Source organism: Heterodontus francisci, chromosome 5 (genome assembly GCF_036365525.1).
Source record: "Heterodontus francisci isolate sHetFra1 chromosome 5, sHetFra1.hap1, whole genome shotgun sequence".
In the NCBI taxonomy this organism is placed as follows: domain Eukaryota; kingdom Metazoa; phylum Chordata; class Chondrichthyes; order Heterodontiformes; family Heterodontidae; genus Heterodontus; species Heterodontus francisci.
The window spans coordinates 17,730,800-17,757,799 of NC_090375.1; the positions used below are offsets into that span (position 1 = coordinate 17,730,800).

The window sequence follows — 27,000 nt, forward strand, 5'->3', positions numbered from 1 at the left end:
AGGTGAATCTGCTGTTAGCTATGATGTTATATCTGTTATATAGACCTGTCCACGTGATGAGGGTAGCCTACTCGACAGAGTCCATGCTCTTCAAAATTAGGGAGATTTTACTAACATTTGATTGTCTTGTGGTGGAGCACTGAACATGTGTTCAAATACTTGTGTGCAGTTGTTTAATTTGAAAGTAATGCAAAGCAGTTAGAAGAATTAGTCGAGCAGGTACCAACATGCTTAGCCATTATGAAACAGAAAATAATATTCTGTGATGTCTTTCAACTATTCATTTATTTTTTAGATTTTAATAATAAATATTACATGGTGCAAAAATCAGAAAATAACTTGTTTTGTTTTCATTTAGTTATGCTATAATCTTTCAAGGGCTGCAGCAAATTTGATTTGCTGAGCTGTACTGAACTGTATTATTACCATGTCAGTAGCTGTTCGGTTTAGTATGAGGGTCATGGAATTGCATGTTAATAATGCATGGCTACAGTTTCTTCATTGCTTGTCGATGTCTTTTATTTTAAACACATATAATCTGTAGGGAATTGACAGTGTGGTTTATTTAGCTTTTCCTTGTTTGGAGACATTTATTGATGGATTATATTTTGTTCCTAATTGATGTAACTATTGCATCAGTTAATGTAGTCTGATGTCCATCGTATTGCTTCAACAAACTGGCACAGACTCAGAAGATGATCATTCAGTCACTATCTGTTTGTTTATTTTGGGATGTGTTTGCTATTCTAAGAGTCTGACAGTCTCTTGCTTAATGGGACAACTTCAATTAGCCCTGAATGAGGGGACACAACTAACTTGTTTGAGCTGTTGTAGATTGTTTTGTGAGAAAACTTGTAGACTAATTTGAGCATGGATCGAGTTTCTGATGTTTTATTGAATAAGGCTACAGTTTACCCTGGTGTAAAGGTGCTTTGGTCAGAAACTGCTGCCTTTATGGTAATGCAGATTTCTTACTTATATGCTATGTGATTGCTTTGTTAATTCATTAATATAAAAAAAGGGTCTACATGACATGGAAGAGAAATGCATTCCTATTGACTTTGTTAATCTAGCTAAAACTTTTTGAATTATTTTTTGAGTATTGAAGGAATATTTTGGATTTTTAACAGGAGACTTAAACATTTTATTAAATGTTTACAAAGGTCTGTCTGAGAAAGGATCATGAATTCCTGTTAAAGTTTTGCATCTGTGTTAATGATATATTCAGATTCCTAAGAGTGCATGCATTATATTCTTAGCAATTTTTTTTGTTGAAAAAGCATCCACCAATGACTGTAATCTTCCAACATTTGGTGTTGCTGTCAATTTTGTTGAGACGTTTCAGTAATGTTAATTGCGAGTGAAGTTTATGAATGCTAACCAAACCACAGATTTGTATTGAAGCTTGTAACTTGCCTCAAAAAAAGCCCCACGCACTTGCCTGAAATCTCATAGCCCCTACTGGAACATGCTCTACGCCCTACAAACAGATGACAGCCCTGCCTCTCAATGGTGCAGCTCTTGGTTGACTGCTAACATCACCAACCGCAACCTGGTAACTGACCCGAGTAGAGGAGTCCCATGTTTAACCTCCCACGGAAATTCTGGACAACTCTCAACTACTTGAGGATGAGCCAGGGAAGATGTGGCCACTTGCTCGACAAGTGGAACATGAGGGCAAGCTGAAATTGTGACTGCAACCATCCAGGTCAGACCATTGCAGACATATTGAACTCTTGCCCTGAGAGATCCATTCCTGGTGACATCACAACCATCAGCTGAAGCCATTGAATGGATTGTTAACCTTGATTGTTAACTATAACTGCTTCCTCAGCCATACAAATATATATATGCATTCCAATACTGTGTGTACTAGATAGCATAACAGTTGATTTTTGAGCCAAAATTCTGAGAGACATAGCATTGAGGTATTCAGTTGTACTTAAAGGAAAAGATTTCTTAATAGCGATCTGCAATTAGATATCTCCATGTCTTTACGGGTACTGCAGTTACCTAATTGGTGGGGAGAGAAAATAACTTGCATTACATAGCGCGTTTAATGTAAAAAATCGTCCCATGGTGCTTTACAGAGACAGAATCAAACAGAAATTGACACTGAGACAAACGAGGATATATTAGGAAGAGTGACTTGCAGCTTGGTCAAAGAGGTATGTTTTAAGGAGGGTCTTAAAGGAGGAAAGAGAAGTGGGGAGATGGAAGTTTAGGGGGAGAATTCTAGAGCTTAAAATCAGTAGGGCGAAGTGAGTTGTGGTTCACGAGGTCAGTGTTGGACGAATGATTGATTCTTTAAGGTGGGGGGGGGTGGGGATTGTCGGGCTGGAGGCGTTTATATTGATGGGCATGCCGAGGTCATAAAGGGATTTGAACACTAGGATGAGAACTTGGAGGTCGGCCAAGACAGCATTGGAATAATTGAATCTGGTAATATCAAAGGCGTGGATGCTGTTTCATCAGCAGATGGGCTGATGTAGGGGAAGAGATTAGTGATTTTATGGTGGTGGAAGTAGGCAGTCTGTGATGGGTTCAGAGGTTGCTAAAATGGTAAACAGTTGGCTTCAGCCTGAGACAGTGGCTTAAGATGGAGATGGAATCTGAGGTGAGGGTACAGAGATTGTGGTGGGGGGTGATGATGAGGTGCTGCTGAAAAACGATGCCATCAGTCCTCCCAATGTTTAACTGGTGTAAGTAGCAGTTTAGCCCAGCCTGGATGTTGGGCAAGTAGCGTAATAACAAAGAGGCAGTAAAGGGATCAAGAGCAGCAGTGGATAAGTAGAGCTGGGTGACATTCCCATATTTATCGAACCTAATGCCATGTCTTCAGCTGATGTTACTGAGATGCAGCATGTCGAAGAGGAAGAAGAGGGGGCCAAGAATGGAATCTTGGGGGACTGCCTGTGTCGTGGAATGGCTTCATTGAACTTAATGGGTGCCATAATTTTGGGCTGTTCTAGGAGCTGATCCAGAGCTATTCAACTGGAGGGAATACACATTACCATATTGTTAAATGGTTTATTAAGAAGCCAACATTCTTGTGACATCTATTAATTGTATCTACTACTTTGTGGTTTGACAATATGGGAATTATACCCAATAAAATGTTCTGCTGACGAACTCCATTAAAACAAGAGCTAGATGAGCACCTGCTTAAGAATGGGATTGAAATCTGTTAATTTTGTCATAGGTTGTTTTATAATGCTCCTGTGATATGCCTCGGGGCATTTTATTTTGTTAAAGGTGCTATATAAATATAAGTTGTTGGTGATCTGGATGATTAGCTGCTGTACAAATCATAGAGTCATAGAGAGATACAGCACCGAAACAGGCCCTTCGGCCCGCCGAGTCCGCGCCGACCATCAACCACCCATTTATACTAATTCTACATTAATCCCATTTTTCCCTCTCACATCCCCACCTTCCCTCAACTCTCCTACCACCTACCTACACTAGGGGCAATTTTTTACAGCGGCCAATTTACCTATCAACCCGCAAGTTTTTGGCATGCGGGAGGAAACTGGAGCACCCGGAGGAAACCCACGCGGTCACAGGGAGAACTTGCAAACTCCGCACAGGCAGTACCCAGAACCGAACCCGGGTTGTTGGAGCTGTGAAGCTGCGGTGCTAACCATTGCGCCATCATGATCCTGCTTGGGATCAGGGGAATGTCATCATGGATTTCAACTGTTCAGAGTTGCATCACAGAAACCTTATTACCTTGGAGTTTTTATTTGGCTATCTTTTGCCTATCTTGGGGACAGTCATAACTAACATGGCCATGTGACATTTTCCAAATGGAGTTAGTACACTTCATTGAGGCATTAAATGAAAACTGATTTGTAGTGACTCCAGATGTTCAATAAAAAATGTAGACATCTGCCTTCCACATTGTGAGAAAAATGAGAATAGCTCCGCTCTTCACTGAGTTACAAGTTTGTATGAGCAATGAGACAAAAACATCAGAAACCATTTTTGTTCCAATTGAAGACAAAAAAATTCTAATCCAGTGCAATTTGAAGGTTACTTAATCAGTGTGTTAATGTGTGTAAATATTTCCGTTGTTGCAAACAATGTTCCTTTGGTATGGATTATCTACATTTGTTGTTTTGCAGGATGATCATGAGAGCTGTGGCTCCAGTTCAACCAACCGCAGCACCACTGAGAGCATAAAATCATTAGCTAAAACTCGTCGCGTCCAGCAAGTGACCTCAACTGACCCCGACTTACCCCCAGGTGAGCGACAAATGAAGGCATGTGACCGAGGAGGGGGGACATTTGAAATATTTCTGTTTGCATATTTAAATAATAGACATGTAATCAACCATTCATAATCTAGAAAATATTGGCAAAAAAGGTGCAATGATAATATCATAATCAGATCTAACTCTTAGATGTCCCAAAGGCAAAGTTATCAAATACATTTGTTTGTTTGCTGACACTGTGACAGGCAAGAAGTGTTTACCCACTGTCTCTTGAATGCAAATTCAGCTTCCTTATATCTTGTTTCTACTCCCTACCCTGGGCTAAACAACAAATTTTACACACACACAATTTTGTCACAGCTAGTTGTTGTTATAACATAGGTCTGACCCACCTGCTATCACATGTAGGCCCTTACAATACACATGAAGCCAAGTGTCTGAAATAGGACTGATATCCAGACTGACCCCTGCAGGCTAGCTGCCTTAGTGCTGTGATAGTGTGTTGTTTTAAAAATGCAGCTTGTCAATTAAACAAAATCATATCTTCATTCAGTACTGTGCATACAATGCTGCACTCTGTCAAACATAGTTTATTCTAAAATGTGTGACGTGTAAGCAAACTTGTACTAACAAACTTGATGTTCTTCACTCTGTCCAATATTAGTGGCCCCTTTGGTGTCTCATAAAATTTGAAGAAACAAAGATGTATTGAAACAAGTTATAAACAACTTGGAAAACAAAAGTTACTTTTGACATAAACAGTAAATGTATAAATTTATCATTAAGATCAGTAACTGATGTATATGGCTATTAGGTAGCATATGATCCTGTGGGTATCCTATCAACCCATTACATTTATCCATTGCTTCCATACAGAAGCACATAAGTGAAAATGATCTTCAGTTGCTGCATAGTCTCCATTCAGTTCTGAATTAGACTGCAATTTGGTAATTTAACCTGTTGAATGCACAACATAAAACTGAATATATTTTTGAATACAGAATTACAGCTGGGTTCCAGAGTGTGGTGGTTTTGAATTTGCTTGATGCGACTTACTGAGTTACAGCTGTGGATTGTTGGGCAGAACGCACAAGTATTTTAATTTATTCCGAAGAAGGGTCACTGATCCGAAACGTTAACTCTGCTTCTCTTTCCACAGATGCTGCCAGACTTGCTGAGTGATTCCAGCATTTCTTGTTTTTATTTTAATTTATTATTGCAGTACAATGATCGTATTATTTTGAGGTAGGGACCTCACTGTGGAATTTCCTACCACATGGAGCATTTGAGGTGAATAGCATAGATGCCTATAAAGGGAAGCTAGATAAGTGCATGAGGGAGAAAGGAATAGAAGGATATGCTGATCGAGTTAGATGAAGTAGGGTGGGTGGAGGCTCATGTGGAACATAAATGCAAACCTATTGGGCTGATTAGTCTCTTTGTTTCTGTGCTGTAAATTCTATGTAAAGACCTTCCTTTCAGGGGCGGTTAAATAAGCATAAGCAAAGAAAGATGAGAAAAGACCATCAGGCCGATCAAGCTTGCCCCATACAGCCAATTGTAAAACGACACACACACTTAACCTATCTGCTAGCTGTGTAAGCTCCAGCATAAGAAATTTATAACTAGGGAAAAGCTGTCAGCATTGTATACTTGAGTTGAAATTTCTGTCATCTTCTAGGATGTTGTGGTCATGCTAGGCTTCAGTACTTGCATGTTTGCACCTTAATCTGATAACAGGGCTTCCTCTGAGTAGTTGTTTAGGTTGAAGTCCAGAGGAATTCAATATCTTGGGATCAGACTTTACTGTTTACTGTTGGGTATCTTTGTCATGAAGACGGTGGCATAGTGGTAACGTCAATAAACTAGTAATCCAAAGACCCAGGCTATTGCCCTGGGGACACGGGTTCAAATCCCACCAGTGCAGCTAGTGGAATTTAAATTCAATTAATGGGCGGCGCAGTGGTTAGCACTGCAGCCTCCCAGCTCCAGCGACCCGGGTTCAATTCTGCGTACTGCCTGTGTGGGGTTTGCAAGTTCTCCCTGTGTCTGCGTGGGTTTTCGCTGGGTACTCCGGTTTCCTCCCACCACCAAAGACTTGCAGGTTGACAGGTAAATTGGCCATTATAAATTGCCCCCAGTATAGGGAGGTGGTAGGGGAATATAGGGACAGGTGGGGATGTGGTAGGAATATGGGATTAGTGTAGGATTAGTATAAATGGGTGGTTGATGGTCGGCACAGACTCGGTGGGCCGAAGGGCCTATCCTGAGTGGTGTGAAACAGGGCTGTGTTCTCGCACCCACACTTTTTGGGATTTTCTTCTCCCTGCTGCTTTCACATGTGTTCAAATCCTCTGAAGAAGGAATTTTCCTCCACACAAGATCAGGGGGCAGGTTGTTCAACCTTGCCCGTCTAAGAGCGAATTCCAAAGTACGGAAAGTCCTCATCAGAGAACTCCTCTTTGCTGACGATGCTGCTTTAACATCTCACACTGAAGAATGCCTGCAGAGTCTCATCGACAGGTTTGCGTCTGCCTGCAATGAATTTGGCCTAACCATCAGCCTCAAGAAAACGAACATCATGGGGCAGGATGTCAGAAATGCTCCATCCATCAATATTGGCGACCACGCTCTGGAAGTGGTTCAAGAGTTCACCTACCTAGGCTCAACTATCACCAGTAACCTGTCTCTAGATGCAGAAATCAACAAGCGCATGGGTAAGGCTTCCACTGCTATGTCCAGACTGGCCAAGAGAGTGTGGGAAAATGGCGCACTGACACGGAACACAAAAGTCCGAGTGTATCAGGCCTGTGTCCTCAGTACCTTGCTCTACGGCAGCGAGGCCAGGACAACGTATGCCAGCCAAGAGCGACGTCTCAATTCATTCCATCTTCGCTGCCTTCGGAGAATACTTGGCATCAGGTGGCAGGACTATATCTCCAACACAGAAGTCCTTGAAGCGGCCAACACCCCCAGCTTATACACACTACTAAGTCAGCGGCGCTTGAGATGGCTTGGCCATGTGAGCCGCATGGAAGATGGCAGGATCCCCAAAGACACATTGTACAGCGAGCTCGCCACTGGTATCAGACCCACCGGCCGTCCATGTCTCCGTTATAAAGACGTCTGCAAACGCGACATGAAATCGTGTGACATTGATCACAAGTCGTGGGAGTCAGTTGCCAGCATTCGCCAGAGCTGGCGGGCAGCCATAAAGACAGGGCTAAATTGTGGCGAGTCGAAGAGACTTAGTAGTTGGCAGGAAAAAAGACAGAGGCGCAAGGGGAGAGCCAACTGTGCAACAGCCCCAACAAACAAATTTCTCTGCAGCACCTGTGGAAGAGCCTGTCACTCCAGAATTGGCCTTTATAGCCACTCCAGGCGCTGCTTCACAAACCACTGACCACCTCCAGGCGCGTATCCATTGTCTCTCGAGATAAGGAGGCCCAAAAGAAAAGAAGTATAAATGGGTGGTTGATGGTCGGCACAGACTCGGTGGGCCGAAGGGCCTGTTTCAGTGCTCTATCTCTAAATAAAAAGTAAATAAGTAAAAAATAAAGGATGCCGAAATCTATCATGCAGGAAAGTCTTATTTAAGGTTTTTAAAAATATTATTGGTTATTAGGATGAGAGCATCGCTGGCAAGGCCAGCATTCATTGCCCATCCCTATGAGCACTCGCGAAGGTGATAGTGAGCTGCCTTCTTAAACTGGTGTTGTCGAAGGTCAATTAGGGATGGGCAATAAATGCTGGCCCAGCCAGCAACGCCTACATCCCATGAACAAATAAAAAATGTGGTGCAGATATACCCACAGAGCTGTTAGCTAGGGAGATCCAGGATTTTGACCCAGTGACAGTGAAGGGACAGCAATATAGTTCCAACTCAGGATGCTGTGTCATTTGGAGGAGAACTTGCAGGTGGTGCTATTTCCATGCACATGCTGCCATTGTTCTTCTGGGTGGTAGAGGCTGCAGGATTTTGAAGGAGCTGAGTTGTTGCAATACGCCAATGGTCGAGGGAATGAATGTTTAAGGTGGTAAATGGGGTGCTGATGAAGTGGGCTGCTTTGTCTTGGATAGTATCGAGTTTCTTGTGTGTTGATGAGTGCAAGCTCATCCAGGCAAGTGGAGCGTATTCCGTCAAACTTCCAACTTGTAGATGGTGGACAGGCATTGGAGTGTCAGGAGATGAGGGACTCATTGCAGAATTCCCAGCCTTTGACCTACTCTTGTAGGTACAGTATTTATATAGCTGGTCAATGGTAACCCAAGGATGTTGAAAAAGAACAAAGAACAGTACAGCACAGGAACAGGCCATTCGACCCTCCAAGCTTGCGCCGATCTTGATGCCTGCCGAAACTAAAACCTTTTGCACTTCTGGGGACCGTATCCCTCTATTCCCATCCTATTCATGTATTTGTCAAGATGCCTCTTAAACATCTCTATGGTACCTGCTTCCACCACCTCACCCGGCAACAAGTTCCAGGCACTCACCACCCTCTGTGTAAAGAACTTGCCTCGCACATCCCCTCTAAACTTTGCCCCTCTCACCTTAAACCTATGTCCCTTAGTAACTGACTCTTCCACCCTGGGAAAAAGCTTCTGACTATCCACTCTGTCCATGCCGCTTATAACTTTGGAAACCTCTATGATGTCGCCCCTCCACCTCCGTCGTTCCAGTGAAAACAATCCGAGTTTATCCAACCTCTCCTCATAGCTAATGCCCTCCAGACCAGGCAACATCCTGGAAAACCTCTTCTGTACCCTCTCCAAAGCCTCCACGTCCTTCTGGTAGTGTGGCGACCAGAATTGCACACGATATTCTAAGTGTGGCCTAACTAAAGTTCTGTACAGCTGCAGCATGACTTGCCAATTTTTATACTCTATGCCCCGACCGATGAAGGCAAGCATGCCGTATGCCTTCTTGACTGCCTTATCCACCTGCGTTGCCACTTTCAGTGACCTGTGGACCTGTACGCCCAGATCTCTCTGCCTGTCAATACTCCTAAGGGTTCTGCCATTTACTGTCTACTTCCCACCTGCATTAGACCTTTCAAAATGCATGACCTCACATTTGTCCGGATTAAACTCCATCTGCCATTTCTCCGCCCAAGTCTCCAACCGATCTATATCCTGCTGTATCCTCTGACAATCCTCATCACTGTCCGCAACTCCACCAACCTTTGTGTCGTCCGCAAACTTACTAATCAGACCAGCTACATTTTCCTCCAAATCATTTATATATGCTACAAATAGCAAAGGTCCCAGCACTGATCCCTGCGGAACACCACTAGTCACATCCCTCCATTCAGAAAAGCACCCTTCCACTGCTACCCTCTGTCTTCTATGACCATGCCAGTTCTGTATCCGTCTTGCCAGCTCACCTCTGATCCCGTGTGACCTCACCTTTTGCACCAGTCTGCCATGCGGAACCTTGTCAAAGGCTTTACTAAAGTCCATATAGACAACATCCACCACCCTTCCCTCATCAATCATCTTCGTCACTTCCTCAAAACACTCAATCAAATTAGTAAGACACGACCTTTCCTTCACAAAACCATGCTGCCTCTTGCTAATAAGTCCATTTGTTTCCAAATGGGAGTAAATCCTGTCCCGAAGAATCCTCTCTAATAATTTCCCTACCACTGACGTAAGGCTCACCGGCCTATAATTTCCTGGATTATCCTTGCTACCCTTCTTAAACAAAGGAACAACATTGGCTATTCTCCAGTCCTCTGGGACCTCACCTGTAGCCAATGAGGATGCAAAGATTTCTGTCAAGGCCCCAGCAATTTCTTCCCTTGCCTCCCTTAGTATTCTGGGGTAGATCCCATCAGGCCCTGGGGACTTATCTACCTTAATGCTTTGCAAGACACCCAACACCACCTTCTTTTTGATAATGAGATGACTGAGACTATGTACACTCCCTTCCCTAGGCTCATCATCCACCAAGTCCTTGTCCTGGTGAATACTGATGCAAAGTAATCATTTAGTACCTCGCCCATTTCCTCTGGTTCCACACATAGATTCCCTTTTCTGTCCTTGAGTGGGCCAACCCTTTCCCTAGTTACCCTCTTGCTCTTTATATACGTATAAAAAGCCTTGGGATTTTCCTTAATCCTGTTTGCCAATGACTTCTCATAACCCCTTTTAGCCCTCCTGACTCCTTGCTTAAGTTCCTTCCTCCTGTCTTTATATTCCTCAAGGGATTCGTCTGTTCCTAGCCTTCCAGCCCTTACGAATGCATCCTTTTTCTTTTTGACGAGGCTCACAATATTCCGCGTTATCCAAGGTTCCCGAAACTTGCCAAACGTATCCTCCTTCCTCGCAGGAACATGCTGGTCCTGGATTCTGATCAATTGACGTTTGAAAGATTGCTGGGGCCCTGGCGGAGATTTTTGTATCATCGTTAGCTATGGGTGAGGTACCGGAAGACTGGAGGATAGCTAATGTTGTGCCTTTATTTAAGAAGGGCAGCAGGGATAAGCCAGGGAACTACAGGCCGATGAGCCTTACATCATTGATGGGAAAGTTATTGGAAGGGATTCTGAGAAACAGGATTTATATGCATCTGGATAGGCATGGTCTGATTAGGGATAGTCAGCATGTCTTTGTGAGTGGGAAATCATGTCTCACGAATTTGATTGAGTTTTTCCAGGAGGTGACCAAGAGGATTGACGAGGGCAGGGCGAAGGACTTTGTCTACATGGACTTTAGCAAGGCCTTTGACAAGGTCCCACGTGGTAGGCTGGTCCAGAAGGTTCGAACACATGGGATCCAGGATGAGCTAGCCAATTGGATACAAAATTGGCTTGGTGATGGGAGGCAGAGGGTGGTAGTGGAGGGTTGTTTTTCAGGTTGGAGGCTGGTGACCAGTGGTGTGCCGCAGGGATCGGTGCTGGGCCCTTTGTTGTTTGTCATATATATTAATGAGATGGATGTGAATGTAAGGGGCATGATTAGTAAGTTTGCAGATGACTCCAAAATTGGTGGTATAGAGGACAGTGAAGTAGGTTGTCTAAGGTCTCAACAGGATATAGATCAACTGGGAAAGTGGGCAAGGGAGTGGCAAATGGAATTTTAATGCAGGTAAATGTGAAGTGATGCATTTTGGGAAGTTAAACCAGGGCAGGACATATACAGTGCATGGCAAGGCCCTGGGGAGTGTTCTTGAGCAGAGAGACCTTGGGGTGCAAGTACATAGTTTCCTGAAAGTGGCAACACAGGTAGACAGGGTGGTGAAGAAGGCGTATGGCATGCTTGCCTTCATCGGTCGAGGCATTGAGTGCAAGAGTTGGGACGTCATGTTACAGTTGTACATAACGTTGGTTAGGCCGCATTTGGAGTAGTGTGTGCAGTTCTGGTCGCCGCACTACAGGAAAGATGTGATTAAGCTGGAGTGTGCGCAGAAAAGATTCACAAGGATGTTGCCTGGTTTGGAGGGCTTGAGTTCTAAAGAGAGATTGGATAGGCTGGGTCTGTTTTCCCTGGAGCGAAGGAGGCTGAGAGGGGACAAGGTATATAAAAGTATGATAGGCATAGATAAGGTAGATAGCCAGAGCCTGTTTCCCGTGGTAGGGGTGACTAAAACTAGAGGACATAGATTTAAGGTGAGAGGGAGGAGGTTTAAAGGGGATCAAAGGGGTAAATTGTTCACACAAAGAATAGTGGGTATCTGGAATGAGCTGCCTGAGGAGGTGGTGGAGGCAGGAACAAAAACAACATTTAAGAGGCATCTGGACAGGTACTTGAATGAGCAAGGCATAGAGGGATATGGAATTAATGCAGGCAGGTGGGATTATTATAGATAGGCATTATGGTCCGCATGGATGTGGTGGGCCAAAGGGCCTGTTTCTATGCTGTACAACTCTCTGACTCTATTTGAGAGTCTCGGTGACCAATTCGTTTGGATGTGGATGAACTATCCAGCCATAAACTGTTCTTATGAACTATCAAGGTAGGATGCATTCCCACTTTCCTAAAAATGACTGTGAACATCCCAATGAAAGGATACTTTGGAAATTAGGCAGTGACTTTCCAGCTCTTCAGATAACTTCACTAAACCAGGTTGGCTTGTTTTCGGAGTGTGGACTTGAGTGCAATCTGTAGTATTTGTATCTCTTGGGGGAATACCCATTTCCGTTGGCATCTTTCAATTGCTGTTGCATAATCTTTGAGTACTCTGGAAGATGTGAGTGGAAAGTGGAAATGAATCCTTCCTTATGGTTTAAGGAAGTGTGATTTTTGGAAGACTAGCGACACTGATCGTAGATCGCTTCATGAGTCGATCTTCTATCTCACCCTATCTATCAATGGATTTGATTCCCAAACCTAACATCGTCTCATGAAGAGCCTAGTTGTTGTTTTCTTAAATGGTTTCCAAGGTCTGGAATTCAGCTGGGTAGTTAACAGTTCATTTTCCTGTAATTTATTTGTGTCGCTTCCACACAAGAGGCCTTCTTTTGGATGTTTTCCTCTTATGTTTTCTCCTTTTAGCTGCAGTGGTTTTCTTTATTCCTTGATTGCTATATAAATGGCCTTTTGCTTTGAAAATTTTATTTGTTTATTTTAATACTTTACATTTTAAGTCTTTTTCTTTGCTGTTAAGTTGCTGTGGATTTTCAGGTTTTTTCATTTTGCCCCTCATTTCCCCATTTGAATCGGTTCTCTGACCTTGGAACATGGCCCTTTCAAAATTGCATTTGAAGAGAAGTATCGGGCGTTATTATCTTGATTTGTAGTTTCCATCCTTTTGTCTCTGCCAACTCCATAAATCCCTTGTGGTGGCTGAATTTAATTACCCCACATCTGCCATCAGGCCCTGTCAGCACAAGGCTGTCACCATTACTGTCTGCGTTGTCTTCATGCATTGTACATCGTAAACTGCTTGGCATATTTCAAACTTTGAAGAAGGCTGCTGGTGATTGTTTGTTACAAAATATTGATCCTGAAAGAAAGGAAGTTATTACTTGATGTCTCACATTGTACAAGTGTGTTTAAAGGTCACTTTGCACTCACAGTGCCATGCAATGCATGCATTCTGGGCATGGTTGAACGATGTATAGAACATGATGGCTAGTTTTTTTTTTCAAATGTGACAACTGCAGTAGGTTTTGCACTCATAAGTTTAGGATTTTCTATGATTCAAATGCATTCCTCGGCTATTATCCGAAACCATTAAAGTTAGGTTGCAGCTGGAGCAAAGACCAACCTTTCATTTTTTGGATGACAAATTAAACTGAAGCGCTGTCTTCTGTCTCAGATGAATGAAAAAAAAAGCCACTACACTATTTTGAAGAAGAGCAGGGGCGAACTCATCAGTGTCCTGGCCAATATTTATCTCTCAACCTATATTGCTAAAACAGATTATCTGGTCATTGTCACATTGCTGTTGTGGGACATTGCTGTGTGCAAATTGGCTGCTGTGTTTCCACCCTGACAACAGATTATAAAGTACTTAATTGGCTGCACAGTACTTTGGGATGTCCTGAGGTTGTGAAAGGTGCTTTAAAAATACAAGTTCGTTCTTCTCCTTTAAGGATTCAGGACATCAGCACTGAGTTGATCTGCAGCTTAAGTATCTTGATTTATAATTCTTTAAAAAGGTGCTGGCTGAGAAGTTGTGAAACCCATTGCTGTCCTTTTGTACTGGCTGCAAAATTTTGGCTGAGGCCTCAATTCTGGTTAACAAGGCTGTGGACTTCAAGGAAGCCATTGACTTCAGTATCTGCGGTATCTGTTTCAGTTTTGGTGAAAACTGATCTAGAATCTTGCAGGTTTTGAGTTCCCTGAACTAGAGGCCCTGCTGAAGAATCTTTACTTCAAAACCTGTTGAGATAAAACATAACCAGTGCCTTATTCAAAGAAAGAGTCCTGTGTCTCCCCCCCACCCACCCAAAAGAATCAACGATTGGAAGCTTGTTGGGGTGGGAGGTGGTGGTGGGTAGGGAAAATATTTGTTTCTGTTACTTTATGAACAAGAGTGATGGCTTATCAATCAATGGATATGTTTGTCCACCAAGTGGTATCGATTAAGTCTTCACTTAGACAAACAAATGATTCTCTATGGGATTGCTCGTTTGAATCTCTGCATTAAGTGCAGATTGTTGAATTTTGTGAACAACTGAAATTTGCCACCCGTGCCTTCAAAGTGGGAATTTGACCTGCCGCCTCTGTATATTTCACAGAATCCCAAAATTGTTACAGCAGAGACGGAGGCCACTCGCCTGTCGTGTCTGCACTGTCTTTCTGACTGAGCAATTCACTTAGTGCCATTCCCCCGCTTTCTCCCTGTAATCCTGCACATTCTTCTTTTTCAGATAACTATCTGATTCCCTTTTGAAAGTATCGATTGAACCTGCCTCCAGCACACACTCTGGCACTACATTCCAGATCCTAACCATTCGCTGTTGTAAAAAGCTTTTCCTCATGTCACCATTGCTTCTTTTGCCAATTCCCTTAAAATAAATTCCACCAGCTGCCATGGTGAGATTTGAACCCATGTCCCCAGGACATTAGATTGGGCCTCTAGATTACTAGTTTAGTGACATTACCACTACACTACCATCTCCTCGATCTCTGCTGGTAGACTGGGTGACACTGAATGAAAGGTGGAGTTTTAAGAAGTATCTTTATTTACATCTTCTGAAGTCCTAAGGTGCTATTTTAACAAGTTTCTTTTGTGTGCATACAATGACCCAAAATATTTTTTGTTAAAATAACGGTGAGGCTAATGACACGCGCTGTTATTGCAGCTCAAATCGTACAGCAACTTTAGGCAAAGGGCAGATGCATAGTTAAATTCAAATATCCAAAAGTTTCTGTCCAAGTTGTGTCGTTCCGTCATTAGCTTTGCGAAAATGGCATCTCGCTGGCACACCTTTGAAATGAATTTAATGGTGTAAAGTTGCTGTATTTGCACAGTAGATACAAACTAAACGCACTACAGAACATTAAGTCTGGTCCATTCCAGTGTAAGTAGCCTTTTAGCAACGTGCTAAGTGTTAATTACTTCCAATCAACTTTCTTAGCACTGGAAAATTAACTATTACATGTGTGCAGTCTCAATCCTACAGGTTTTAATTGTTTGAGAGTTTAAAAATGTAAAGTTTGATTTTTTTTTTTAACATTTCTGCAAATTTTTTCTTTCTTTTCCTTTCTTTATTTCTCTTTCTGTGTGACTGATTTGACATGGAATTCACCCACTCTAATTTACACTTATTGCTCTGCCCTTGCACTGTTAATTTCACAATCCTTCAGTTTTATTGGGTAAGGAAATAGAAAGTTGCTTGCCCTTTTCACTCAGGCGCAGATGCCTGGTTTCCCCTCGCTACATTGCTTTCCACTCTCACGTACAACAACTTGCCTCGCAAAAAATTTATCAACCTAAAAGTGCAAAGGCAAGTGTAACTAACAGGAGCGGACGCTAGATGCCCTGCCACAGCAAAATGTGGCCCATTAGGTTTCATAGCATGCAGCAAATCTGAAGTTTTGGAGATCAAAATATATATTTTAATGGACTTGAACTGAAATGCTACTGTACCATGTAATTTTACTTTCGTGATTCATTTTATTTGTTTTGAATAGGAGCAGTGTGGCCTGAATATATGACGTATTGACAGCTTCACAGCAAAGATTTAAGTTTGCAAATATTTTAATAAAACTTGATTTTTTGTAAAAGAGAAAATTGCCATTTGACTTTATAGAGGTTTTATTCAGGGTTGCATCGAATGGTGGAAGCATTCTTGAATTGCTGAAAGGAGAATTAAGTGACAAAAGATGTCATATGCTTTTAGCTCCAGAATCACAATGTAATACTTCGTTTTTTCCCCAGTAATTGAGAAGAACAAACCATGAAAGGTATTAAATGAGAATACTGGATTGGAATGATTTCAAGAGAAATATTATCAAGGGGTTATTATTGCTGTGTCAAACCACAAAGGAAGCATTTCTGTACAGGAATCGAAAAGTATAAACCAGCTTCCTATTTCTGTATCTCATCTGACATCAAGCTATGTAGTTACTGAAAGTGAAGTGGAAGGGACTGATCAAAAACTTCAATATACAAAGACTTAATTGGAAAAAAAAAGGAGTGCGGATTATCTTGGATATAGAGCTCAGCCTCAGTTAAGTGGTAGGATTCAAGCCCCATTTTTGGACCTGAGCACATTCCCTCTTCATCACTGGGTCAAAATCCTGGAATTCCCTATCTAACAGCACTCTAGGAGTACCTAACCACATGGACTGCAGTGGTTCAAGAAGGTGGCTCACCACCACCTTCTCAAGGGTAATTACGGATGGGCAGTAAATGCTGGCCTTACCAGCAATGCCTACATCCCATGAATGAATATATATATAAAAAAAAAGGCTGACACTTCAGTGCAGCATTGCAGGTGCCATCTTTTGGGTGAGATGTTAAACCGAGGTCCCTTCTGCCCTCTTGGTTGGATGTAAGAGATCCCATAGCACTTTTTGCAGATGAGCAGGGGAGTTCTCCCTCGTGTCCTGGCCAATATTTATCCCTCAACCAACACCACTAGAACAGTTTCATTGGCCATTTATTTCAATTTTGTGCAAACTTGCTGTGTGAAAATTGGTTACCATGTTTCTATTCATTACAACAGTGAGCGCACTGTTAAGCGGATTGAGACGTCCTGAGTTCGAGAAAGGCACTGCATAAATTCAAGATCCTTTTTTGTTTTATTCCCTGGCAGATGTTGTGAAATTACCATAGCCAGTAATTTGATTCAGGTTTTTTTTTAAAGCATTTTAAGACTCTGGAATTTCTGGCCTGGTTTTAATACACAATTTGCTAACTGTAATTGGGCTGTGGTCATATGGCATGCCTTCCGGCACTGGCGTATGCAGTACATTGCTGTAGCAAAACAAACTAAGTGTCCCCATAGATGGGTTATCAAGTCTACACCAACATCTGTCTGAAATGCACAGCAAAATGTTGTCGTCCATTCAGATTCATCAGTGCTCATGATCGTTACATGTCATACTTTTTGCTTAAAGGTGATACTGCATTGGAAAATCTTTCTCTTGGGACCTTGAGGTGCACACAAAGTAGCCTACATTATGGTTCCTGCATTATTCAGGAAATGATGGTCAAACACAGTATGTTAAGAAATCCCGCAACACCTACTTGGTCACATTAAATGAATTGGTTCAAGGATTCAACAAATTTAGTTGATGCTGAGATGATTCCAGCACCATTTGGTATTGAGGGATCTTTTGTACCTTTTGGTGCTGATGGCTCATTGGCACTTAAGGATAAAACAACATGGGCACTCTATTGTATGTAAATCAAGACCTAATCTCTTGAAGGAGGTAGCTATCAGTCCAGTAACGTGGCATTCCATAAAGATTAGAGTTTTTCATACAGCTTGAACTACAATATTGAAACAACTCTGTGCTGATCAAGGTCAGCTTTACTAAAGTTTATACTCCTTTGAGGATTGTTATACAAAGTGTACACATGTCTCTGGAGGACATTGGAAGGCCTTCCAAAATATGATTGGAAAAATATCTCAAAATGCGCCCAATTTGTGTTTCCTCAAATGCTGAGGGTTAGGTATTCCACCTCCCCTCGCATGGGTATGGTTTCTGTCTGCATTGTTTTCATTTTTCCCTTTTGAAACATCCACATATACCTCTGGGCAGGATGATTTTGGAAATGCAAGTGAATCTGACCAGCTGTTCTGGGAACCACAGAGAACTGATTTGTCTCTTTGAGTAAGATGGTCATAGCAGAACAACCTAAATCCCTACAATAAGAAGAAACTCAAAGGGTTGCTCTAGAATGTTCTCATTTACCTGTGGGCAATTGAGAACAGAACTTCTGAGAGTGAGGAGGAAGATGGTGACAGAGATGTGATAGACTGCACATATCAAAAACCTACCTATTCATCCCTGCTAACCTTGCAGGTGTATAGTTAGCAGTAGGTTAATAAATATGTAGTCATTTTTCAATTAAATTCAAGACAAACTAACTGACACAGTAATACAGATCCCAGGGTTTTAAATTACCCAGGAACAGGAGAACCGCTGTGGTGACACCACCTGTTTGCAATGTCATGAGATTTTCATGCATGTGCTCAGCACCTGATTTCTGCAGAATCTATTTGATTGTGTGCAGAGAATGTTGAACATTCAGATAATGAAGAAGCTTTTACAAGTCTAAATGATCTTTCACTTAACCAAGTCAAGAGGAATGATCCTTTCAAAAGGCCAGCAGCACTTCTGTAAGATTTTTGCAAGAGGCAATATTAAAAGGGTGGTTGCAAGTACATATTTTAGGTGACATAAATGGGAAGTGAAGCTGGTACATATTCATCTAACTTTTGTCCATGCTCACTTAATCAGTTATTAGGTAGAAAAATTTGCTTTGCATTCCCTTGCAGAACACATTTCAGCATGTTGTCATCCACTAGCCAGGACCTCAATTAAAGAGATTCCTCATCATGGTTCCAAATTAAAGCAATCACTCAATTTTGATGCTTTCTAAACTCATATGTTCATCGTTAAGGGCTACAGCCACATGTGCACTACAATTCTCTTGGAGGATGGCCCGTCTCATCTTTATTACCTCTGTAAGGAAATCAGTCAACTGTTAACTCTTAGTTACAGATTCTGCTTGCGGAAAGATTTCAGTGATAGAGTTACCATGAGTTCAGTTCTTAAGGTCTTTCCGTAGGGAGTTTCTGATTTCCTTATTAGTGCAATGGGAAGAAGCTATTCTTGCTGCAGATATAAAAATCTTTTTGCACAACAGAACTTTTTGGCATTGTATACTTATTAGTGACTGTGGAGGAAAAAAAAAAGCACTTGGCGGGTATGATATTTCACTTCTGCATTTTGCAGATGATGGCGTTTACTACGCACTGGGAATGCATAATGGAGTTCGTTTTTCCAGCTATGATACGGTTGAACAATTTTAAATAGGTTTCTTCCCAGTAGGCTGTTATGCAGGTGCTGACTATGTCAATTGTTGACACAACTCAAGTCTTTCTGCTTAATAGAGAGTGCAGTGTAGAACACCAGTATGCTGGCCTTTACAAATTAGATCCAGAAATAAAAATAACAGGAGGTTAAATGTTAGCGTACTGTTTTCTTTGCATTGGTGGGGGAAGGGTGGGGAGTGGTCGGGAGAAGAACTAATGGGAGCGAAATTTGTTTCAAAACCGCATGAGAAGATAATTAAAGTATTAAATAGGGTTATTTGATATCTAGATTATTTAATATTTGTACTTAAGCCACAAACACATTTAGTTCAAGGGTTCAAAATGTTCCATTGGCGGTTTTTTAAGCAAGCTCAATTTGTGAAAAAAGCTTATTTTATAGTCGAGCATAATGGTGCTTCTTAAACAGTGACTCTTCCTGAAAGAAATAATTGTAAACAAATTTAACTGAACCCTCAGTGAGAAAAAGAAAAATAATTATATATTGGTGGCAATAAAAAGTTAAGTGAAATGGAAACTAAACCAAAGGTAACTGCTAAATTTAGAAAAAGTTGAAAAGTTAAACATTTTTGAACTTTCATATTTTTCCTTTGCTTTTTAATCATTCCACTTCTAGTGTTCCCTGTCTCCTTTTTTCCCTTGTTTTTAGTTAAGTATTTTACATTGTGTAGCCATTTTTAATGAACATTAGAAATAGGAGTCGGCCATACAAATCTTTGAACCTGCTCTGCCATGTAAAGATCATGGCTGATCTACTGCCTCAACTCCATTTTCCTGTCCTATCCCATATCCTTTGATTTGCTTAGAATCAAAAAAAATCTATCTCGGTCTTGAGTATACTCAACAACTGAGCATCATAGCCTTCTGGGATAGAGAATTCCAAAGATCACAACCCTTAAATGAAGAAATTTCTCCTCATCTCAGTGCTAAATTGCTGACTCTTTATTCTGGCGCTGTGCTTTCTAGCTCCAGACTCTCTAGCCAGGGGAAACAGCCTCTCTGTATTTACCTGTCAAACCGTCTCAGAATCTTGTGTTTCAATTAGATCACCTCTCATTCTTCTTAAGTCCTGTGAGTATAGGCCCATGCTAGTCAATTACTTCTCATCAGGACAATCCTCTCATCCCAGAAATCAGCTTAGTGAACCTTTGTTGCACCCCCTCTAAAGGCAAGTATATCCTTTCTTAGATACAGAGACCAAAACTGTATAGAGTGTTCAGGTGTGGTCTCGCCAAAGTCCTGTACAATTACAGCAACACTTCCTTGCTCTTGTACTCCAATTCTTTTGCAATAGAGACCAACATATTATTTGCCTTCATAAATGCTTGCAATACCTGCATGTTAACTTTGTGTTTCATGTACAAGGACACCCAAATCCCTCTGATCCCACTTATACTTTAAAAAAGCTATGACATAATAAAATATTTGAAACCCCAACATTTCCAGTTTAGTTGTTGATCGTGTGATTTCTACTTCCAATAATCTATTTCGCAATTTCTTTTTATTGATTTGATCAGGCTGGGATGGTGGGAAGGGAGAAAGCTAGAAAACCAAGTTTACATAAGAAAGGTGATGCTATTCTGGAATGTTTTGGCCCACTTTATTCAGTGCTTCCATTGACCATCCTTTGAGATAGAAAAGCAGAGATAGAACAGATATTGTGGTGGTCATGCACTTGTTCTGTGCTGATGTATGAAATCGATAGGAAGTCTCCACAACAGTTTTCGCTCTGTTACAAAGACTTGCTGTGCAGAGTTGAGTGACATTAATTATGTCTTCCTCTCTTATCCTGCTGTAGGTTATGTACAGAGCCTGATTAGGCGTGTTGTGAACAATGTAAACATTGTAGTAAACAACCTCATCTTGAAGTATGTGGAGGATGACATTGTTCTGTCCGTCAACATTACTTCTGCAGAATGCTACACAGTGGATGAGTTTTGGGATCGAGCCTTCATGGATATCTTAGGTGAGTGAAATAGATCCTTTCATCATTTCTGATATCGCAAGCATGGGAATGCAAAATGTGTATGAAAATTATTTAATAAAATAGGGTTGTTGAGAATGAAATGGAGTTGGTTCATTTGTAAATAATTAAGAATTCTTTTTATAGCATCTTAGAACAGCAACCTACATTTAGAGAGCGTTCTTAATGTGGATGAAAAAAAACTCTCAAGGTGCTTTGCAGGAGTGTTAACAGACATAATTTGACAGCAAAGTGATATTCGGACAGGTGACCAAAAGCTTACTCAAAGAAGAAGGTTTTAAGGGGTATCTTAAAGGAGGAGGGAGAGATGGAGAGGTTTATGGAGGGAATTCCACAGTTTAGGATGTAGGCAGCTAAAGACACAGTTCCCAATGGTGGACCAATTAAAATCAGGGACGCACAACAGGTCAGAATTGGATGAGCGCAGAATTCTCAGAGGGTTGAAGGAGGTTACAGAGATAGGGAGAGAAGCAAGGCCATGGAGAAGTTTGAAGATCGGAATGAGAATTTCAAAATTGGGGCATTGCCAGACTCGGCAATGTTAGTCAGTGGGTACAGGCTTGATGGGTGCACAGCACTTGGTGCAAGTTAGAATACAGACACTAGAATTTTGGATGAGATCAAGTTTAGGTAGGATGGGAGATGGGAGGCCGGCCAGGAGAACATTGGAATAGTGAAGTCTAGAGGAAACAAAGGCATGGATGAGGGATTCACTTGCAGTTGAGTTGAGGTAGGGGCAGAGTCGGGTGATGTTATGGACGTGGAAGTAGCTGGTCTTGATAGTGGAGTGGTATGTGGACGGAAGCTTATCTTGGGATCAGATGCAATGCCAAGGTTGGGAACAGTCTGTTTCAGCTTCAGACAGTTATCGGGGAGGGATGGAGTCTGTGGCTGGGGACCAAAGACAATGGCTTCAGTCTTCCCAATATTCAGTTGGAAAAATTTCTGCTCATTCACTACTGGATGTCAGATAAGCAGTTTGACAATTTAGAGACAGTGGAGGATCGAGAGAGGTGGTGGTGGTGCGATAGATCTGGGTGTCATCAGCGAACATGTGGAACCTGATGTGTTTTCTGATGATGTTACGGAGGGGCAGCATGCAGATGAGACATAGGAGGGGGCCAAGGATAGATCCTTGGGGGACTTGATAAATAACGATGCGGGAGTGGGAAGAGAAGCCATGGCAGGTGATCTCTGGCTACGACTGCATAAATCAGAATGGAACCAGAGGAGGATAGTCCAACCCAGCTGGGCGATGGAAGAGAGACATTGGAGGAGGATGGTGTGGTCAACTGTGCTAAAGGCGACAGACAAGTTGGAAAGATGAGGAGGGATAGTTTACCATGGTCACAGTTATATATGATGTCATTTGTGACTTTAAGGGCCATTTTGGCCCATTATGGGGTGGAAACGTGATTGGAGGGATTCAAACATGATGTGGGAAAGATGGCCATGAATTTGGGAGATAACAACACATTCAAGTACCTTGGAGAAGAAAGGGGGTTTGGAGTTGGAGCGGGAATTTGCAAGAACGGAAGGGTCAAGGATGGCTTTTTTGTGGGGGATAATGACGGCAGATTTGAAGGGGAGGGGATTAGTACCTAAGGAGATTGAACTGTGAACAAAATCAACTAACATGGGGGTCAGGTGGTCAGCACTTTGCTGTGAATAGGGGCAAGGAAGCAGGTAGTGGGTTTCTTGGATGAGATGAACCAACAGAAAACTGTTTCATTGGTCATTTATTGCATTGCTTTTTGAGATCGTGCTGCATGCATATTGGCTGCCACATTCCCCTCCATTACAATTGTGTTTATAATTCAGAAGCAAAACATGGGCTGTGAAGTGCTTTGGGACAGCCTGAAGTCATAACACTTTCTAAATGCAAGTTTTTTTTTCCTTCATTAAAAATTTAACCATGGTCCATTGTACTGTCAGAATAGCTTAAATTTAAATTGAAGTGTTAAAAATGTGGTTTGCAGCAGTTGCAATTATACTATAGGTTTGATATCAAGGCAGGCACTACATCGTCAAGGTGGTCTGACAGCCAACAGTGAAACCTAAACTGACTCCGCTTTGGCAGCTGTTACTGGAAATTTTGTGTTGCTATGAAGCAAGATGTTTGGTATTGGCCAGTAAATGCTGGTATGAGTGGAGTGCCTTTGATGGTGTTCTTAATTGGGAATCGTGCCCAGTGGTGTGCAGGCTAGAGGAATTGTATTGGTGAATATGTTTACATTTTTCAACAGAATGTAGATCTTTTATGTTGAGTACGACTGCTTGTGAATTTCATCTCTTCTCTGCTTTAGAGTGGCATAAACGGTAGTTTATGCTGCTGCAACTAGTGTGCATGCCAGTTGGATGAGATTTTTCCTTCATCACTGTGAACAATTTAAATTGCGCTTATTTGTAGCATGGCCACTGTACTAAAGCAATAGAGTTAACTTGGTCTTAATCATGATCTAAGAAAATGCATGAAGGTAGTTGTTGCATTTCTTTCTTTAAAATTTTTGCAGTCCAGTTCTTCACATTGATTTTGCAGTTTGACAGATTGCTGCCATTTAGTGAGCATAGCCCACTATAGTTCTAATACAGTTGTGAAATCATTTAGAGTTCGTGGTGTCTGATGAAGGGCTATGCCTGAAACGTCAACATTGTTCCTTTCTTAACAGTCGCTACCTGACATTGAGTGTTTCCAGAATGTTCTGTTTTTGTTCCTGAGATGTCTTCACAGTGCACTTTCTGAGTTGTAGTGTTAATGCAGACAGGAAATGAAGCTGAAGTCGACAACACTATTTGAAACATTTGCAGTTAAATCTCTGAAACAACATTAGCTCTCATTTGCTCTCAGGTAAAGCTGGTGTTATGGTCAAGTGAGACGGGGTTGAAGGACTTCTCTTTTCCCTTTCCTTGTTAGACCACAATAGGTTTAGTTATTTCTGTAAGTGGATGTACTGACCTATTCAGTAGGTTTTTGGTTCTTATGATCATAGCAAGTAAGTAATCAATCGGACAGGTTTTCTTGAGTTAACTTTATTGTACCTAAACCAAACTTAAGAAAAAATAAACAACGTGTCAACTTTTACTCAGGTACACACACTGGAGGTTTACACACACACGCACACATAGGTTACAGAATGGGGAAAGGTAGATTGGTTGAGTTAGAGTCCATAAAAAAAAGTATACAGTCTCTGGAGTTTGGTGATTTGGTTGGCGTCTAGCTGATTTCCATGGTCCTGAGGCTTTTAGTTTGAAGAGGTAGATAACTGGTTCGATGAGTCTCTTGGAGATAGCGATGTGGATGATTTCCTCCATTGGGGTTTCTGATTGTAGCAGGGGGATGCAAAGTGGTCAGTCAACAAGCAGGATTTGAAAGCTTTCAAGCTGGAATAGAGAGGGGGACCCCCATTTAGGATCTGCTGATGTCAGAGTCCAGTTGCTTCTCCTCTTCTGGAGAGAAAATGCCTCTTAAAACCACAGATGGGGAGGGGCTTGTCACATGACAGTCACTCAGTGATTCAAACATAGCAGTTAGCAGTATTTCTCTGCTTGCTGAGAGAAGAGGTAGGTCCTTTAAACTTTCTGGGTCTTGGTTCTTGCTGGGGGCTGAGGAGACATTTCATCTCTCCTCCCAGTCCTTTACAATGTAGAATTCAGTGCAGCAAACCAGGTGATCATCTCCAGCTGAAAGGATGACTTTGCTGGTAGCTTGTCTTTTAAAAAATGTCTTTTTAAAAAAATATATAAATTCAGTTCTCGAGTCAGTGGATTAAAGAAAATCATAATTCAACAAAGAATATTGGCGTAACACTGGCATCATAAAAATGCATTTGTATGTGTGCAGAAGTTTCATTTTGCTTAAGCGAATTTATGCATGTTTTGTGTTGGAAATTGAACTTCTTGAAAATTTTGAAATGACATCAGTCAGAATGAACAATGTAAGGCCTTCAAAATTATTATTTTTTAAAATTCATTCATGGGATGTGGGTGTTGCTGATCAGGCCAGCATTTATTGCCCATCCCTAATTGCCCTTGAGAAGGTGGTGGTGGGCTGCCTTCTTGAACCTCTGCAGTCCGTGTGGGGTAGGTACACCCACAGTGCTGTTAGGAAGGGAGTTCCAGGATTTTAACCCAGCGACAGTGAAGGAACGGCGATATAGTTCCAAGTCAGGATGGTGTGTGACTTGGAGGGGATCTTTCAGGTGGTGGTGTTCCCATGCATTTGCTGCCCTTGTCCTTCTAGTTGGTAGAGGTCATGGGTTTGGAAGGTGCTGTCTAAGGAGCCTTGGTGTGTTGCTGCAGTGCATCTTGTAGATGGTACACACTGCTGCCACTGTGCGTCGGTGGTGGAGGGAGTGAATGTTTGTAGATGGGGTGCCAATTAAGCGGGCTACTTTGTCCTGGATGGTGTCGAGCTTCTTGAGTGTTGTTGGAGCTGCACCCATCCAGGCAAGTGGAGAGTATCCCATCACACTCCTGACTTGTGCCTTGTCGATGGTGGACAGGCTTTGGGGAGTAAGGAGGTGAGTTACTCGCTGCAGGATTCCTAGCCTCTGACCTGCTCTTGTAGCCACAGTATTTATATGGCTACTCCAGTTCAGTTTCTGGTCAATGGTAGCCCCTAGGATGTTGATAGTGGGGGATTCAACAGTAGTAATGCCATTGAATGTCAAAGGGAGATGGTTAGATTCTCTGTTGTTGGAGATGGTCATTGCTTGGCACTTGTGTGGCACGAATGTTACTTGCCACTTATCAGCCCAAGCCTGGATATTGTCCATGTCTTGCTGCATTTCTACACTGACTGCTTCAGTATCTGAGGAGTTGTGAATGGTGCTGAATGTTGTGCAATCATCAGCGAACATCCCCACTTCTGACCTTATGATTGAAGGAAGATCATTGATGAAGCAGCTGAAGATGGTTGGGCCTAGGACACTACCCTGAGGAACTCCTGCAGTGATGTCCTGGAGCTTAGATGATTGACTTGCAACAACCACAACCATCTTCCTTTGCGCTAGGTATGACTCCAACCAGCAGAGGGTTTTCCCCCGATTCCCATTGACCTCAGTTTTGCTAGGGCTGCTTGATGCCATACTCGGTCAAATGGTGCCTTGATGTCAAGGGCAGTCACTCTCACCTCACCTCTTGAGTTCAGTTCTTTTGTCCATGTTTGAACCAAGGCTGTAATGAGGTCAGGAGCTGAGTGGCCCTGGTGGAACCCAAACTGAGCGTGACTGAGCAGGTTATTGCTAAGCAAGTGCTGCTTGATGGCACTGTTGATGACACCTTCCATCACTCTACTGATGATTGACAGTAGGCTGATGGGGTAGTAATTGGCTGGGTTGGTTTTGTCCTTCTTTTTGTGTACAGGACATACCTGGGCAATTTTCCACATTGCAGGGTAGATGCCAGTGTTGTAGCTGTACTGGAACAGCTTGGCTAGGGGCGTGGCAAGTTCTGGAGCACAGGTCTTCAGTACTATTGCCGCAATATTGTCATAGCCTTTGCAGTATCCAGTACCTTCAGTCGTTTCTTGATATCACGTGGAATAAATTGAATTGGCTGCAGTCTGGCATCTGTGATGCTGGGGACATCAGGAGGAGGCCGAGATGGATCATCAACTCGGCAACTCTGGCTGAAGATTGTTGCAAATACTTCAGCCTTATCTTTTGCACTGATGTGCTGGGCTCCCCCATCATCAGAACTTCTGAAGGGTCACTGACCTGAAACGTTAACTTTGCTTCTCTCTCCATAGATGCTGCCAGACCTGCTGAGTATTTCCAGCGTTTCTTGTTTTTATTTTATATTAGGCTTTAAAATACTTTGCCCACAAATTTGCTGG

The 27,000-nt window shown here is 42.2% G+C and overlaps 1 protein-coding gene across 11 annotated transcripts in view; it reads left to right on the top strand.

Annotated features, from left to right (window-relative positions):
* Positions 1–27,000, top strand: part of LOC137369760 (intermembrane lipid transfer protein VPS13B-like) — a 1,379,747-nt gene that overhangs the window by 108,776 nt on the left and 1,243,971 nt on the right. For all 11 annotated transcript variants that reach the window (XM_068031175.1, XM_068031176.1, XM_068031177.1 and 8 more), the window contains exons 4-5: positions 4,128–4,248; positions 20,979–21,146. In XM_068031175.1, coding sequence (XP_067887276.1) covers positions 4,128–4,248; positions 20,979–21,146 — 289 coding nt within the window. The remainder of the gene's footprint in view (positions 1–4,127; positions 4,249–20,978; positions 21,147–27,000) is intronic.